Genomic DNA, 17,905 nt, shown 5'->3' on the forward strand with positions numbered 1-17,905 from the left:
AAAATGTGTGCATGCATGGGTTAGGCGTAGGTTCAAAGGTGCTGGGGCTGGAGGTGGGTTGCAAAGCAGTTGGCAGCTGTAGGTGAAGCTGCCAACTGGATGCACAGATGGATGTAAGCTGAGACGTCAACTTTGTTTTGAAAAAAAAAAAAAAGCTATGTGTAGTATCTGAATAACTATCTAAAACTGTGTGAAATTCATCAGTTATGAGCTGACGTCTTTAACTGATATGGGAGTAGCTCTGACACAATCACAGTCACACCCTGGCTTTACCATCTCCTCCACATTCTGAGGTTGGATTGGGAGGTTCACTGCGTAATCGTCTCACACTTTTACAGAGTACATTATCTGCGCTTATCACCCATCAGTGACACCACAAAGCCCTGCTGTTGCATTAAGCCCTTTGTTTGCTGCCTTTTGTCGGGGTTGGTTATTGTTTCACACATACTTTTATCATCATTTCTGATTACACATACTTTTTTTTTTAGCATTCCCATCATTGAAATCTACTCTGGTTAACCACAGTGACTGAGTGTGAAAGTCTGCATGTGCATAGTGCAATCCTATCAGCACACATTTATCAGTAAGCATCTCTTCTATTAGTGCTCTTCATCTATTTATGCCCCTGCTGCATTCCCCGAGGTCGCAGAGCTGAGGTCATTGTGTTTATTTATCAGGTAATTAGCACTGACCTCTATAAGAAAAGATTATGGGATGTGAGGGATCTTTTGTAAAAGAGAGTGGCGGTGAAGGTGGCGGGGACTGTGGGAGTCCCTAAGTTTGCGTTGTGGTGTCGTAAAGCATTCAGGTGGAAATTAGCGTGAAGTACCTGGGGATGATGGATGTGGGACTGGCAGTTACCAGCTGATCTTTGGCAGGAAGAACTCAGTATTGTAAAAATAGAATTAAAATATGATGCTGTGTGCTGATTGGCTTGTAAAAATGTATATGAAATATAAGTTCCTTCTTTTTCTCGCTGTGTTTATCTGCATTTATACCACAGATATAAAATAAACCCACTGAGACATTCACATCTTATTACCTGGATCCTCAGGAGCAGCCTCCTATTGGCTTGCTCCAGCTTCTTCTGACGGCTTTCCAGCTCCCGGGCGTGCTGCTGCTCCTTCTGCAGCCATCTTATGTACTCCACCGAGGCCTTGAGGATGGTGCCTTTGTTCCACCGCATGTCGCTGCAGAAAGGAGAAACGTAAAAGATAACCTTTTATACAGAACCCCCTTATGTCGGCAGAATATCCTTTGCAATAAAAAAAAAATGCAGGGAAAAGTTTTAACAGAGGTTTTTTTCTCCCCCTTTTTTATGATATGAATAAGAAATGGTGATTTACACGGGGCAATTATTCATCCTTGGACATTACATGGGGACACTGAATGGGAATTTTAATAGAATAGTTAAGTAGCTATGTGGAAAGTCCATTCTTGTACCTCCTTGTACGGTAAAATTAATCCTCGAATAAAAATAGGTGAAGGGAAAATGAGCTAAGCAGGAAGGCAAGGAGAAAAATGGAGAAATGGACTTAAGGTGCTAGAGTGCAAGTCATTCTTTTGGAGATATTATTACTTTTTTAAAAGAGGACAGGGAAGCTGTAGTAAAATTGTCCTTTTCCACACGAGTGAGACGTTGGCCTGATCAGCGCTAATAATCTCTTTTATCCCGCGTTAATGGCACGACGACAACGCTAACCTTCCATTTAAATTTGAAGCAAAGTTCAACTGCGAAAGATGGCCGCGGGATTTCAATTCAGTTCCACGCTCCGTCTCGGTGTTCCAATTGTGCTTCAAACTTTGATTCAAATGGCGTGGCCCGCTTCTTTGCATTTGACCCTTTCCTCATCATTCATGCTTTGAGCTGAACTGCCGGGACCCGGCAAGGAGACGTACAGCTCGGAGAGCGTCGACTACAATGAGAGTTCAAGTGCACCCTTGAAATATGACTGAAATGTGCTCAAGCACTCATTTGAATTCAATGAACGACGTTTCGAGTGTCTTTGTGCTGCGAATTTAATACCCAACACACAGGTTCTTGCAGTTGTTTCAGTGATGTGAAGTGAAGCGAAGCAGGAGGTGGGCTGGGGGGAGAATTTTTCAGTAAATATATTTAGGATTTTGCAACTTACGGATCATTCGACTTTGGTATGAGTGTTCCAAGCTCCTTAATCCTGTAGTTAATGTTGTATCGTCGCCTTCTTTCAACTGTGCAAGCAGAAAGAAAAAAAAGGGAGCAAAAGTTGATGAGAGCAGTGTCAGATGCTGCACCAAAGGTTATCCCAGATGTTAAAGTATTATGGAGCTGAACGGCGTGGGTTGGAGGGGGTGACACTTACTCAAATTATGGTTGTCTTTTTTCTGCCTCTCTTTGGCCATCACCCTTGTGTCGTGTTCTGTCAAAAAAAAGCAAAAAAAACATAAAAATACACGAATAAATAAATCACGCAGGGGAACGAATGGATTAGCAATGCACACAGATTTAGAAACTGAAAGACAACAAATACAAAAGGCCACAGAAGGTCCAGTCAGGAGACGCACAATCGGCCGTTTTGAGGGGAGTTCAGCGCCGGGGTCAGAATGAGGAGTGTCTGTGCAGCGAGTCTACACTACGGACATAAATTTGACCTCCTTACACACACGCTGACCCCGGTTCATCCCCCTCCAGCATGTATGAAGCTCATTGTAAAGAAAAAGAAAAATGGTAACCCCATTTTTTTTTACTGCAAAACATTCTATAATTAAGAAGATTTAGCGAACTGACTCATCCGTCCGAGAAGGACAAAAATTCCAGTGTATCCATATTTGTAGTCACGTTCTCCTAAATTACATAATTGGGGACCTGAGATTGGATTTCCCAATTTGTCTCTTGTTGATTTAATCAGGACAATTTGAACTCTGTGCAACAGCCCATTGTCCCCTCTGCCTACACTCAAATGAAACAGATGGCAATGTTCTTATTTGCCCATTGAGACTGAAGGATTTCATTTATTTATTTATTTTTGGTCAGGCATCCTTTCTGTTTCCTAATCAGCTTTCGTCTGGGTGTTTGTAATTAATATGAACAAAAAAAACTAAAAGGATCTCTTTTTTGTTGTTGTCGTTGTTGTTGTTGTTGTTGTTGTTGTTGCCTTGAGATGAAAAGTCTCCACTAGTGTCTAACAAAGGGAACTGTGTTTTAGCTTCTATTTTTTTAGGTTTTACAATGTGAGCAACTCTTTAATGGTTTAGCTGTTTGGTCAGATTATGGTATGAGTTCATACCTGTGTATTCCCTTTTTACAGTGAGCTTTGTAGGGTTAGATGTAGGACTCAGTCCACCATTAGGGGCGTTCATACCTTGTTCACTCCCATAGACGTCCAACATGCTGCTGCTGAGAGACACCTAGGCAGGAGAGAGGGGAGATGCAGAGGAAGAAAGGGGAGTGAGTTAAGTGAATGGGAAGTGCATTTACATTTCACACATTCACACACAACGTAAACAAACAGTGCTTTCACACTTTGACACAAAAGCCGCCAAACAAACAGTTGTTTTTAACTGCTGTGTGGCTTTGTTTGGCAAAACTGACAAGAGACGTGGAGTGATCAGAGCCTTGAAGAGAAGATTGTTAGCATCTCCTCCACTCTACCCGGGAATGTGGCAATGGAGTAAAAACAACTTAACAGAAACGCAACCTAATTGTAAGACGTTTTACCCCTGACCTCGAACCCAGGCTTGCTGCTTGCCAAGGGGGCGATTTGACCAAACATAGCGCCTTGATTTGCTAATGGTACCATTTTCAGAACCCCTCCAGATGAAAGTGCTCCTAACACTGATTCGCTCTGTGTTGAAAATAGCATCCCATTAGATGAAAAGGCTAGCTAGGTCAACTGCATGAACAGAGGCAAAACTGTTTTCCTACGGGTGTCTTCTTGTCTGAGAACACATGTATCCCCCCTCTGCAATAATACGGCCTTTTCATGGAGTGGAGGGACAGAGATGTCTGGATCTTTAGCATGATGACACACGTGTGTGTCTAATTCGCATTTGTGTATTTATGTCGAAAAAAAAAGCATGCCAGAAGCCACCACGGATTCCAACTAATTTTATCTCCAACGTGTGTTAGATTTAACAACCACGCTGTTATATGTGGAAAAAGTCAAGAGAAAATGAGTGTTTTAAAAATATGTATGTATATATATATATATATATATATATATATATATATATATATATATATATATATAATGTATAGGAGGAGGGGACAAAATTGCATATCAAAATAAAATATAGGAACAATTCCCCTACTACTAAAATTGTAATCACTTCAATTCCTCTCCCGTCTGCGTTCCTGAGTGTGTTGACACAGCGAAACGATGTGATGCATCGTACTGTATGACTAATTAGGATGAATTGATCCATTTAAGCACGGTATCATTTCTGAACAAGCCCATGGGGACTATGTGCATTAGGCCAATCCACTGGCTCAGTAACTCTCTCTGGCAAAGTCTCTCACTCTTCGCTCCTGGCTGTTGCATTCCTGTCTACATTTGAAACCCACTGACTCTCCCTCATTCCTCCTCCTCCATTACAATGTCTGTTGTGTTTTACTCTGTTTTGCTTTATCTGTGTGTGTGTGTGTGTGTGTGTGTGTCTCTTTTTATTTGTGGAGTTAGGCCTGATTCCCATTGTGTAGCTATGTTCTCTGGCCAAACGGACCTCTTGTCCCAGAGTTCTTGAATTCTTCCCTGTCTGTGAATTCTACTGATGCATCAGTGCATCCACCTTATTTTTGCTAAAGAGTTAAAAAGTGTGCATTTTATGTGTTTGGGTTTTTTTTTTAGACTGATTTAAAGTTTTCCTTTATGTTACTAAATGCTTTAATGCACTAATCTAAATGTCAGGTTTAGATTTGATTACTTTGAGAGCATTTATTGGATTTTTTTTCATCATTACAGACTAGTATAAAAAGACCTTTCTCACATGTGATTTTCCTATGAATTTATGAATTTACTATACATTTAGCTTTTGTTGTTAAACGCATGTCATCACTTTTCCTTTAAAAAAAAGTTCTTAATCTGCTTTGTTAAACTTCTTTAGTAATGTTGCTAATCTCAAGTGAACTTTGACTCGTTTCTAGACTTAAGCTGACCTCAAACTGAGTCGGGTCCCCTTTTTCCCAAGCGAGTCAAACCAGCACCTAAGGGTTTGGGTAAAGAAACCTCACTTTCAAGTCCCCATTCAACTTTAAAAACAGAGAAGTGATTAGTTAAGGGGACTGTCACAAATCTAGGCTCACCTAGTTTAACCCACAGAGGCAGCCATGCAGAAATGCAGAAATCAGCACAAAGCATTATTTTTTTAAAAAACGGGGGGGGTTAATGAGTAGCTATTAGAGCAAAGTTGATGTGATTCATACTTACATTGTTTTGCATTATGATGTTAGGCTCCATGCAATCCAAGCCTCCATCATTGAAACCGGATTCAAGACTAATTAGGTCATCAATAACTTCATCCATTGGAAACTAAAAGAAAACAGTGATTTCAGTGTACTCAAGGACAGACTGATGATGTTTGTACCAGAATTTCAATGCTGTCCAATTCGTTTGAAATCTCAACATTCAAACCAGAATAGACAAGGGAAAAAGAGGGAGGAACTGTGGAGAGATTAATTCAATAACAGACGAGCTCTTCGCCGCCATGTTCTCAGATTTGTTAGTGGTACTGGCGGGAAAAAACAGGCATCTGTTACCAACCTAGTTTCCTCCTTTGAAAGGGGTTCTCTCATCAGAGACTGCATGTCTGAAGTTATTGATGAGCACATCAGAGAGAGAGGGCGATCAATAATGGCATCACTTTGTTTAGATGATTAGTTGGACCTGCTCCCTGCATTAAGATTCAGACCCAATCCAGATAGTACATTTAGTCATAATTGATGCTTCTGAAGTATGCCCTGTGTCAGCTATCCATCTCAACAAAGTGTCAGCCATTATTTATCACCCTTAGAAAGAAATTAGAGGGGCAGCAACAAATCTTTCACAAGTGCTTATTAAAAATCAACAGAGAAGAAAAGCTTTGCTTTAAAGTAATAGGCTGTGCTGAAAGGAAAACCTTGTAAGGATGTTGTGTAATCTACAAAAACCATGAACCACAGTTCATCCGTAAGTGACCCAGTCTGTGGTTCAAAACTTCTGTTTCAATTTCACGGTCGGAGTTCTCTGAATTTCAGTTCCACAAAGTCATGATTGAGATTCTTTCCTTTTCCATGCGTCCACTCACCTCACTGTCATGATTGGCCATCGTAAGCAGGGTAACAGGGCTGTTGGGGTTACTGCTGTCACTGACAGGGGGCATGTGTCCGTTCCTCATGATCGGCACGGTGGCGAGTGCCTGGCCAGGGGTGTGCGGATGTGTCACGGCGTGGCCTGATGCGGCCGAGGAGGCCAGCTTGGAGCCCAGCGTCAGGTACTGCTTCACGGGCTGATTCTGGCTCTGGTGGAGATGGAACTTGGAGTTCTCCAGGTGGCTCTGTACCTGTAGCAGAACAGATCATTCAACAGTTCAGCAAGCTGACTAAGTTAGTCCAGGAAGCGCAAGGTTGGGCACTGTTTCCCATACCGCTGAAACAGCGCTGACTCAGAGTATTTGCACAGGGGTTGTCCAAAACAGCTATTGACTTTATGAAAAGAATATCTAAAGTAACACACATAACTAGTTTGCCGTGATTAGTCACTTATGCGCAGTAAATTTACAGACTTGCAAAATGTAAGTTAGCACTCATAATAAAGTGAATCATATACAGAAATAAAAATGTTGAAAGTTTCTTTATGGGAATTTGATCTGATTCTCTGAACTCATTTTCACAGTCTAAAAGTTTTTTTTTTTTTTAAAAACCTAAAAGCAAAAAGCTTTTCTTCCCCCCTGAAACTTCAGCTGAATTTAACCAACTAAGCAGACTATTTTTACAATCAGTCTTAATATTTAATCTTCAGTTGATCTTGAATTACATGTCAGTACAGCAATAGTCAAGATGACCTTAAAAAAACATTATGAAAGCAGTGTTAAATAAACTTTACCAAGCCGCTCACAATGTTTCTAAAAGTTGGTATTCTTACATTTGAAGCTCTGGTTGCATCCCGCATTGTGTAGTAACTGCAGTCACTTAAGTGTGGCATTCTCAGAAAAGCAGATAATCTTCAAATTGATTTGTTCTGGTGTGGCAGCAGGTCAACTTTAGGGATCCACGGCTGCTGCTGCTGCTATCCTGTTGATCTGGTGACTTCTCAGTGAGTGTCTGTCCCTTCCAGTCTCCCTACCAGCTCTTTATAAAGGGCCCTAAGTGAACTAATTAGGCCCAAAGCTGGGTGTAAGCCTTTATGTTGCGTAGCAGTGATAATCACTTCAAACACTGGACTGTTAGATCATCCAAGGTTTGATCACTGCAGGGTATCTGCCTTTAGCATCTATCACTAACTCCCTCAGACCGCCCTTTTCTTTCTGGTTGACCAATCAGTGGTGATCTCCCAAAGTCCTCTGCAGCCTGCTGTAGGGGTTGTGGCAGCACAATTGACCCTTGTTCCCCAGTGAAGTTTTTAAATAACTCCTCCAATGCCATTTTTAACCAAGCCTTTCAATTCATTCAAGGCTTTTAAAGTAAATAGTTTAGTATTATACGTTCCCCATACAATAACTGCAGTAAATCTGTTTTGAGGTCTCCTTTGGTGTAAGTTGAGGGCAAATTTAGGAAAGAACATCCCTCCTAAAATATCAAATTTTCATGCTTGTTGGTGCTCACAAAGACAGTTGCTGTCGTGACTTGCTTTATTAGTTTAGGGGCTGCAGAGTATTTAGGGGAGTACATGAAGTGCTATGATTTAAGAATGGTAGTCTTGTTGACTGTAATAGGTTGGTCAGTTTGCCTGTGTCTCGCTTACTTCCTCCCAAATCTGTTTTATTTACTGGTCAAAACAGCAAGCTCTCAGCTATTTTAAACCATGGAATAGATGCTCTTTCAGGGACTGACGGAATCAGGACCCACCAAAAACTGAGCAACAACAAGCTCAAGAAGCTTCGATTGGCCAGACCAGTATTACTCGAACATGATTTGAAAATGCAGATATTTAATGTGTTCCTAATTTCATGGTAACACATTTAGATCACGGTACTCAGCCTTAAAAACAGGTGACAGGTGTCGTTTATGTCAAGATGAGGAAAGCAGCTAGCTTATTTAAAATGCCAAAAAAAAGTATCATCAGCTGTTGGTGAGAACAGTCCAAGTGTTACTTCTTCTTTTACGCTGCCTCAGAAAAAAAAAAATAGTCAGAACTGATTTGTTATGCAGCTATCCTTTATATCGTCATACTTTCAGACCAAACTTCTTATTCTTCAAATGCTATCTGGCACAAAGCTGCTGAACTGTAGGGAGTTTTTAGTTTTGACAGCTTTAGAATTATGCTAAAAGTCAGCATTAAATTCCCCCTTGTCAGCTAGACTAGCTGACCTTATTCACGACTCAGCCACCTAACTAAGACCAGGCTCATCACAATACTCATCTTGTCAGTAGTGACTAAGAGTTGTTATCTGAGTTCTCCAGGCTAAACAAGATGCCAGTTGTTAGCCAATCAACATTTTTTTCCACTTTGGATAGCAGGAGGGATGCCAGGACCACTGCACACCACATCTGCTTTGTGTGACAGCGGATTGTCCTGGTTTCACTTCAGCTTTCTCACTACTGTAAATGCCGGAGACACGCTTGTTATCCACTTAAGGAAATCTGATTAGATTTGAGGAGTAATGGTGCTTCAGTCACCAAGGCCAGCCTCGACAATGGCAGGCCTGTGCATGTGTGAAGCGGGCATGCAGGAAAATTATCAGTGCCCGCCATACAATTGGGTCAGGAGAGAATATAAGAATGCAATCAATCAGGAGTTTGGGCATGTTGTAGCTATTCAGATGCTTCAGTTTTGTTTTGTTTTGGTTGTTTTCCTCTTTTTCGGCACGGCTACCAGCACCTGCTACAACAATCGAGGCAGTGTTTGAGATTATTGGCACAGAGGAGGTCATGGGTTCAGTTTTCTATTTACACACATTTGCACAGTTATTCCGGACATGCAAACCTACATTAGACTATGAAAGCTTTTTGCCTTTTGACTTCATGCACATAGTTTAACTTTAGAACACACCTTCTTGTCAGCATATTTCAGAGTGTTTGAATAAAATAATATATATCTGTATCTTCCTCACTTTTCGTCATTAGAGATATTAGACCACTAAAATAAAAATGCCAAAACCCAGAACATGCCTTTGTCCCTACATATGTCCTAATCAAATCTAAAGCACTCTACAGTACACGCCCAAGAAATCCCATCGCAAGTGAATACAACTGCAGCTTTTCAACATATCAATTCAAAGCTCTGTCAGGCTTAAAATAAAGCAACATCCCAAACCTCAGCTTCTACTTACAGATAGCAGCAGGCCCGAAATTACAGTAACACCTTCACAGCTAAACGTAAGCCCAGTTCTTTAGCCTCTATTTGTGAGATCCATTTAACAGTGGTGTCATTTACCTCGCAGTTAAGAGGCGTATTTCTTTAGTGGCCCTCTCCCCCCGAAATGCTGCACTCACAAAGCCATTGTACTAGACAACCTTGCAGGTTTTACATTGAAATGCACAAAGCTCTTGCCTAATCCAGTTTCAGTCTTGCCCAAGTTCTCCTTTCACTTCAGAAAAATCCAACAACTTATGAAACACTGGGTGATGGTGACATTAGCTAGCTGTACAAATTATGGGCAAAACCTACTAGGAGTTTTGGATTCATTTCTGCAAAATGCCGCACTTTGCGACATATTGATGCAGATTATTAACATCTAACATCTTGTTTTCCCATCTCAAATGGATGGAGATAAGTTGAAAGTGGAACAAAACTCTTCCTCGGTCATGCTTACTGTATTTTGCTGAGCCTGCTAACCAGTAAATAGCTGTAACCACCCACTAGATTGTGCAATGTGAGGAATGATAAGACTGGGATAGCGAACTGATAGCAAAAGTCCCATTCCACGGTGCCTCCATGGTTAGTCTGGCTGTAACTGCAAATGTGTCTAGCGTGCAAACAAATGCACACATAGAATTTAACACAATGTTTTCTTCAGTGTGTGTCATTGCCTCAAAATCCCTGGGCTGTAAATAAGTCATTTCCCCTACCTGTAAAAGTTGGATCTCTGTCAAGGTGATTACTTTGACCACACAACAGCGGCTCATGGCTCTCCAGAGTGGCAGCGTCTCCCACCACAGGAGCTGCAAATCCTTACAGAAGAAGAACAACTGTCACAGCCACAGCTTCGTCTCACACCGTGACAGGAGGAGAAGAAGAGGAAGAAAAAGAGAGGTGCTGCAGCCTCCTTCCTGAATTTTTTTTTTTTCTTCAGAAATATCAGAAAGGAAGCCATGACACATCAGCTTATTTGGGAGCAGCACGAGCCGTTTCCTCTCTGTAGCCGTGTGTCTGTGTGTGTGTTTGGTCAAGGAAAAGGCCTGACAGAGGCAGAAATACAGATGGCATTTACAGTAGGGGGTTGAAGTAAGTGTGTGTATGTGTGTGTGCGAAGCCATAATAAGTTGACAGAATGTGAATTCCTGCTTGCTTGTGGATCACTACACTTTCCTGCTTTTCCCGCATAACATCCAGCCTAGCTCAGCGCAGTTTCCTGTCTTCATGACACCAACTTCCCAGTGGAAGTCATTTTATCCACAAAACTGTAGTCACTTTTCCAACACAGGGAAACAGGAATCTTGAGAATGTGTGCAAACATGCTAAAACACACATTTTATTATGTTCTAGTTATTATTAGGCCAAAAATCACTGAAAAGTCCTCCCTTTAATCCCAAGATTTACAAGTTTTTATATTAGCAGGTGAATAAATCTGAATCAGAGTTGCTCCGATACATGTTCTGGGGTGAACTCCACAATGGTCCTGACAATTTAAGAACTCAAATTTCATACAGTAATTATTTTTGATTCACTGTAATAAACACATCAGGATTAATTTGAGGACATTGAACATAATGGCTTAAACTGAATCACAATGATTCAATTAAATCAATCCTGTGCAGACTTTGGGCTTTAAAAGTCTTCTTTCAGCAGTTTAAATTTCAGCAGTTTAAATGCAGCCTGCCCCACACGTGTCTATGGTCAATGTTTTCATTACGCAAAGAATGCCCTTCTTGATGCTACTGTACACAGTAATCTTCTGTGTATATAGCGGATCTAGATCATTAGGTAATATTTATGCTGCACTATCTGGATTCTGTTGCTGCTATTTGACCATCAACACGAGGCATGCCCATCTCTCCAGCTTATCTGTTGCTGTGTTTTCCTGCACTCGTTTTTGTACTGTTCCAACCATTACCCATGTGTATATTTGTCCACTATTTTGTTTATTTGATGTCTGCTGTATGTACGCTCCATCAGATCTAGGCAAAAATTCCTGGCTGGCCATTTTTGGCTCATCTTGGGGCAAGCCACAAGTGCTCACCTTTGTTAGTCCCCCGTCATAGCATGTTTTAAACATCAGGGACTTCCTGTAAGAGTTGGCCTGCTTCTGAGACAACACTTCAAAGTGCAGCGCCCACATCTGAGGACTGTTTTATCCTGCTAGAAAAGGAATGCATAATGGACACAGCACCACTGCACTTTTAATGATTCTCATATGAATTAAATATTACAGCTATTTTAACTGGATTACACGTGAAACTGTGTGCGAGAGCATGCGCTTGTTACCTTGATGAAATATTGAATTTAAGAAAATGGTTCACCTCAGCAGTGCTGCGAAAATAATTAAAATTCATACTTAAAGTAAAGACATCTCACTGTAAAATGATTTAAAGGTGCCCTGTGGAGGTTTGATTGTAAACAAACTTCTTTTTTTTAAAAAATGCCATCATTAATTACAAAAACACGGGTAATATTTTGAAGCCTGAGAGAAAATGAAATGTAAATTCGTACAGTGCCATTAGCGGTACATAACTACAGCTGTGGTTAAAAAAGAAAAACTGATTCCTGTAAGTACACAAACAAAACCTATTTAACTATATTTGACTGATATAGCAAGCAGAGGACTTAGTTGTGAAACTATTTTCTCTGGTTTTAACACCAAGTCATATATAGAAAAATATGTTCTTAATCGTTTTACTTAACAGTTCACTTTCCACTGAATTTTGGTTTAAAAATGCAGTGAACTAAAAATGTGAGCTACTGTAGCAAAGTGCAAATACCTGACATAACACACTAATAGACTAACAAAGTATGTATTTGTGGCTGACTCATTTACCTTTAATTTTACAAATGAGTATTACATAAATAGCTACAGTCAGCTGAAGGTCTTCAGAAAGCTGAGAGAGGAGTAGGAGAAAGAGCGACGCAGTGCAGCCTGTCCTCTCTGTCAGTACAGGGTAGATGTAATTAGTCAAAATGCAATAATACAATTTTTGCTGCTAAATCAGTTAGAGCGCATTATTCTTTCTGTGAGCAGTGAAAAAGGAGCCTGTTCACAGGAACACCTGAGAGGTCGCAGACCCTCATGCACATATGCATGCACACTGCTTCACAGACACGCACACAAATGTTAGCAAAGGTTAGCTTCAGCTGTGTTCTCTTGAATATCCTGCGCTAGCAAGAACATGAAGAAATAGCACAGAATAAATCCAGGTTTGTAGACTCTATGTTTTTTTGTTTATATATATTTTTTTACTTCACAAGTGGTCTACACAAACTGTATATTTGTGAATAAAACCTTTTGCTGTTAATGACACTGTAAAATCAATGTCAGCTATTACACAAAAGGTAATAGCTAACATTATTGTTTACATTGGTTGGTTTTAGTTTTTTAATGATAAGACTATAAGACATATAATAACTAAACATTGTTTAAAAAATGTTAAAGTGCACTGTCCTGTTGTTGTTAAGCCACCTAACACTGACCTGTAAATTTTTCACACATAAAATGGCCATTTAACTCAGGGGATTAACCAATGATGCGTTTACACAGAACTCATTTTAAATTGTATTGTTAGGCACTTTGTTACTAGCAGCCTGCTGCAAATACACTTCATTTGTTCTAATTTCTTTAGTCAAATATAAGTAAAATGGTAACAGAATAACATAAAATTTGACATAAAATGGTGCTATTGCACCAACAGGTTGATTCCCAAAGAGCTAGTAACTGAAATATTGGCATATTGCGATATGATGTGCAGTCTGTCCTTAAAAAATTGTGGGAATGGAACCCATGGAGGACAAAAGAAGAAGTTGTAGGCCTAAAATATATAACAGCAGATGAACAGTATCTAAAAGTCCTTAAGAAATAGGGAAAAAATCCAGCAAAGACCTGACACAGGACCTGACTGTTGCATATGGCCCTACAGGTGAGCCCTATACTGTTCACTGAAACCTCATCAGAAATGGTCCAATAAAAGGAACCAGGAAGAAATGACTGAAATATGCCACATTACACAAGAACCTGACAATCAGTCATTTGTACAACATAGGCTCTGTCTGCGACTGCAATTCAGCCAGTGGTGTTGTGCAATCTTGTCAAACCTGATGGAAATATTGTATGGAAAAGTATGATCAGGTTTTAATACCATCTCAAACGTATCGAATTGTCAACTGCTTCATTTTTCATCATGACAGTGGTGAAAAATTAAACTTCCAATGCAGTAAAAGCATACCTGGGCAGAAAAACACATTTCTATGACACACTGTCAGTCATGGATTGGCCTCCCCAGAACCTCTCAAAATTACTGAAGCAGTGTGGGATCATCTCGACAAAGAACAGAAAAAAAGGCAGCCTAAGAGGAGCTTTGAATGTTCTTCAAGAAGGTTGGAGAATCTTTCCTTAAGAAAACATGAGAAAGTTTTTCTAAGAGAGTTCGGACTGTATTAAAGAATAACGGTGGTCATACCAAATATTGACTCTAAAGCTTGTTACAATGATCCAAACTTTGATTTTGTCTTATATACTACATTTTTAGGCATGTTTGCATATAATTAAATTAGTGCGGTCAGCATTAATCTCCTTAAAATGACATTAACGTCATAACTGCATTAATCCGGCAAATCTCTGTTAGTGAGTTAGCACGGATCGCATTGCATGGCATCAACGTGTTAGCGAGGTTAGCTCGTTAACATGTTAGCGTCATCCAATGCAGTTATGGCGTTAACGTCAATTTAACGAGATTAACACTGACCGCACTAATTTAAATAAATAACTACACCTATTTTATAACAAAATATATGGAAGTGAGATGTAACTCAAGACTTATGATCAGTGTGTCATACAAATGCCATCCATCCACTCCCTTCCTCTTAACCTTATTAGGCTCGGGGAGGGTGGAGCCTATCCGAGCTATCATAGGGTGAGAGGTGGGGTACACCATGCACAGGTCCCCAGTCTATCGCAGGGCTAACACATAGAGACAGACAACCATTCGCACTCAAATTCACACCTATGGACAAGTTAGGTCACCATTTACCCTAACCCCAATAATTACATGTCTTTGAATTGTGGGAAGAAGCCAGAATACCCAGAGAGAACCCAGGGAAACGGGTAGAACATTCAGACGCAAACAGAAAGGCCCAGGCCACCTGATGGATTCGAGCAAGAAACACAGGACAAGTTTTCCTCAAAAGAAGTTTAAACAGAAGCTGTTGAGAAGTACAGAACAGGATTATGGGTAAACTACTGTGTAGTAGTTCTGAAAGGGGAATCTCAGCCTTGACCCTCACTGTCCAGTGAGCTAGAACAGGATAGAGCGATGTTTAGCATTGCTTCTTTGGATGATGTCAGAAAGCTGCACCATAGACAAACTTTAATCTCTCGCTTTGGCAGACGGTGAAAAGAAGCCCCAGTGAGCCCCAGCTATAACTATTAAGATGAAGTCTTATTAAAATTATGCACATGATTGATTGCAAGACAATCCCAGCTTACCAAACTAAAGACTTTTCAAGACTGGATAAAGGATTATAGACAAAATAGTTACAATACAGACAATGAATTAGATTTCCTTAAAAGAAAGATGCGGTTAAGTACGACTGTGCTACCCTACTTTTTTGTAAAGGAAAGATATATTTATCTATTTATCACAAAAAAACTTGACTCACTGTGCCTTTTGTACAAATGCTGCATGTCAAATTGAGTCTAAATACACTTAGTCTAATCAATTAGGAATCTATTCTCTCTCACTAATTCAATCTGTTCTGAAGTTATACATCCTGCTGGGAAACCACAGTAAGAGACATGAGTGTAAGTAGGATTTTATTGAAGCGTTTGATCTGTTCAGTTCACAGAGACTCTGACCTCTCAGTCCTCAGTACCAGCTGTCTGAGTGTCAGCAGGCAGAGTGTCTACACCAGGCTGACTGACAGCTTAAATTCGCTACTGGTTTTATTATAGGCATAGATTTTTATGTATCAATTTACCAATTTCAGTCATTTCTATCTTATTTGTTTAGCAGACAAGCTGATAATAAAATCAGAAACTACAATGGTCGTCAATAATCGGTGATTGGTAATCCTGCTTTGAAGACTTGTCATTTCATAGCATGGAGGTTGGTCTTTTACCCACCTCCAACAAAACTTATACTGAAATAACACTTACAGACATAAAATTAGAACCTTTTACATCTGCACTGATGGGAGTTTAAGTTTTAATCTGGATTCTTTGACGTTTCTAGCTAGATAGTTGCAATTAGTATTAATATTTAGAACAGCAAAAATAACACTCAAAGATCATCTACTGGAATATGTTTAAATCCATTATTTAATTACTTAAACACAGCCCAGCTCATATCTATATATCCGCAGTCCACTCACAATGAGTCTGCATCTATCAGTTACTAAGAAAACATAACAATTTTTAAGAATTTAATGAAACTGTCTACTAGCAATTCTTGTAAAATTACACTCTTAGATAAACACCCTGAATGAAACTATTCATATGACATGAAGGTATAGTCATGGATGAAGCACAGACTATTGAATTTAATAGTCAGGAAAGAATCGGTAAGAGCTGGCCAAAAAAGATTTAATAATCTAACAGCATCAAGCCTTGTAATTAAGTCTTGGGTAACCTATTACAGAATGATCAACTTAGTCTGTAGTATTATGAATCAATATAAAAACATTAGGCAACATGATGCAACATATAAGTGGAACATTAGACGTGCTTTTTGTGTCTGAAGATAATGGAAAATGCAACCACCTACGTTCTTCCACTTATTCAATTCGGGGTCGTGAGGGGGCTGGAGCCTATCTAGTCAGTCATGAGGCAAGAGGCAGGTTATACCTTGGACAAGCTGCCAGTCTGTTGTAGGGGTAATGGAGAGGACCAATTAATCTGACGTGCATGTCTTTGGACACTATTGGATCTATGTAAACCAGTCTAGTGGCCAAGATCCGCTGTTTGATCCTGGGAGGAGACACAAATCCCTTTGGTGTTGCGTCACAAAGTCCACCCGGTTTTAAAAGACACTTTAAAATTAAATATGTGGGCCTACCAAATGTGGTGACTCCTTGTAAATAAGGGAGCAGCTGGAAGAAGCATGTTTGTGGGAGTAAGCTGGGGTACCTGGATAGAACCCATACAGGCTTGGGGAGAACATGCCACACAGAAAGGCCCTGACCAGGTGGTGGATTCAAATCCAGGACCTTCTTACTGTGAGGTAACAGCGCTGACCACTGTGCCCTCTGTTATATTGTTTTTTTTGGGGCAAAATCATGGATTCAATTGGACCAGTTACCTGCACCCCACATTTAGCAATTTGTTTAAACACTCTTTCAAGCGTTTAATTTATTCTGTGAGCTACTTTTCATTTCAGCTTACTATTTCAGACATCTATCTATTAGTTTTTATATAGTAGTGCCCTTCAGGTGGACTGTAGTGCATTGGTTGCAGACTTCAACATGCATTAAAGAATTGTTCGTTAATTTTAGCAAGCTGTTTATCCCATTTATCTGTTATTTTAAGTTATTTCATCTGTGTTTTTACCTTATCAATCAATTATTTTAACCAGTTATCTAACTAGCTGTCGCAGGAGTATGGAGTCTTTCCAAGTTGACACTGAGTGGAAGTCAGAGTACACCTTGGAAAGATCCCTTTTAACTTACTGTTTATTTAAGTATTTAAACCATTTCTCCAGTGCTTATCTGTTCATTCATTCTCAGGAGCAATTTATAGTTCATGTTTATATTTGCCACATTTTTTTAATTAGTTGGGATACTCAAAAATCTTTACATATATCACTTAGTAACTTCCGCTGTATCCCACAGGGTAAACAGGGCAGGCCATCAGGGTTTGATGAGTGTTTATTCTAAGTCCTCATAAACATTCAAGGAAAAAACTTTTGATGAAGTCTTTGGCCAGAAGATCAGAATCGGAAATATTTCAATATTTCTATATACTGCTGACCTTTAAAGCTTAATATGGCATCAAAAAGAGGATCTTACTGTTCCTAACTAGTATAAAGCTTTGTGGGCTAAATTTGTAATCTACTGTTCAAAAGCTTTTGGTGGACATATATTGATTAGTCAACCCCCACTCTTCTTCCTTAACTTGATTGTGGGAAATTAAATAATGCAATAGCTGTTTAATGAGAACTAAGCAGAAAATTAAATCAGCTTTGACCTTACTCGAACTAATAATATATAGTGGAGCTGTGGACAAAGAGCTGTTTGTTTGCTTCCGTCTGGCTATCTTTGTGCTTTTACTGTTTGAACGAGTGAGCTGCTGTGAAGTGAAAAGCAATCACAAGCAGGACGCAGCTCTGATCAGACGCTGATCTGCATTTAGATCATATCACATCACCTTCCTACATAACATAATGTGTTTCCATATGTGCGCACTGACCAAAATGAAAGTATTTTTTTTT

The 17,905-nt window shown here is 39.8% G+C and overlaps 1 protein-coding gene across 7 annotated transcripts in view; it reads right to left on the reverse strand.

Annotated features, from left to right (window-relative positions):
- Positions 1-17,905, reverse strand: part of tfec (transcription factor EC) — a 34,309-nt gene that overhangs the window by 1,273 nt on the left and 15,131 nt on the right. The window contains exons 1-7 of one of the 7 annotated variants that reach the window (XM_084910863.1): positions 10,184-10,324; positions 6,262-6,516; positions 5,406-5,507; positions 3,267-3,387; positions 2,343-2,399; positions 2,136-2,211; positions 1,043-1,190 (exon numbers count right to left, since the gene is read on the reverse strand). In XM_084910863.1, coding sequence (XP_084766989.1) covers positions 1,043-1,190; positions 2,136-2,211; positions 2,343-2,399; positions 3,267-3,387; positions 5,406-5,507; positions 6,262-6,516; positions 10,184-10,240 — 816 coding nt within the window. In that variant the 5' untranslated portion in view covers positions 10,241-10,324. Of the gene's footprint in view, positions 1-1,042; positions 1,191-2,135; positions 2,212-2,342; positions 2,400-3,266; positions 3,388-5,405; positions 5,508-6,261; positions 6,517-7,097; positions 9,540-10,183; positions 10,325-17,905 lie in introns of those variants that run through there. The other 6 variants (XM_084910865.1, XM_084910862.1, XM_084910860.1 and 3 more) reach the window with 6 other exon arrangements.

This window comes from Perissodus microlepis, chromosome 17, assembly GCF_051167445.1.
Source record: "Perissodus microlepis isolate ML-2025 ecotype Zambia chromosome 17, ASM5116744v1, whole genome shotgun sequence".
Taxonomy (NCBI): Eukaryota; Metazoa; Chordata; class Actinopteri; order Cichliformes; family Cichlidae; genus Perissodus; species Perissodus microlepis.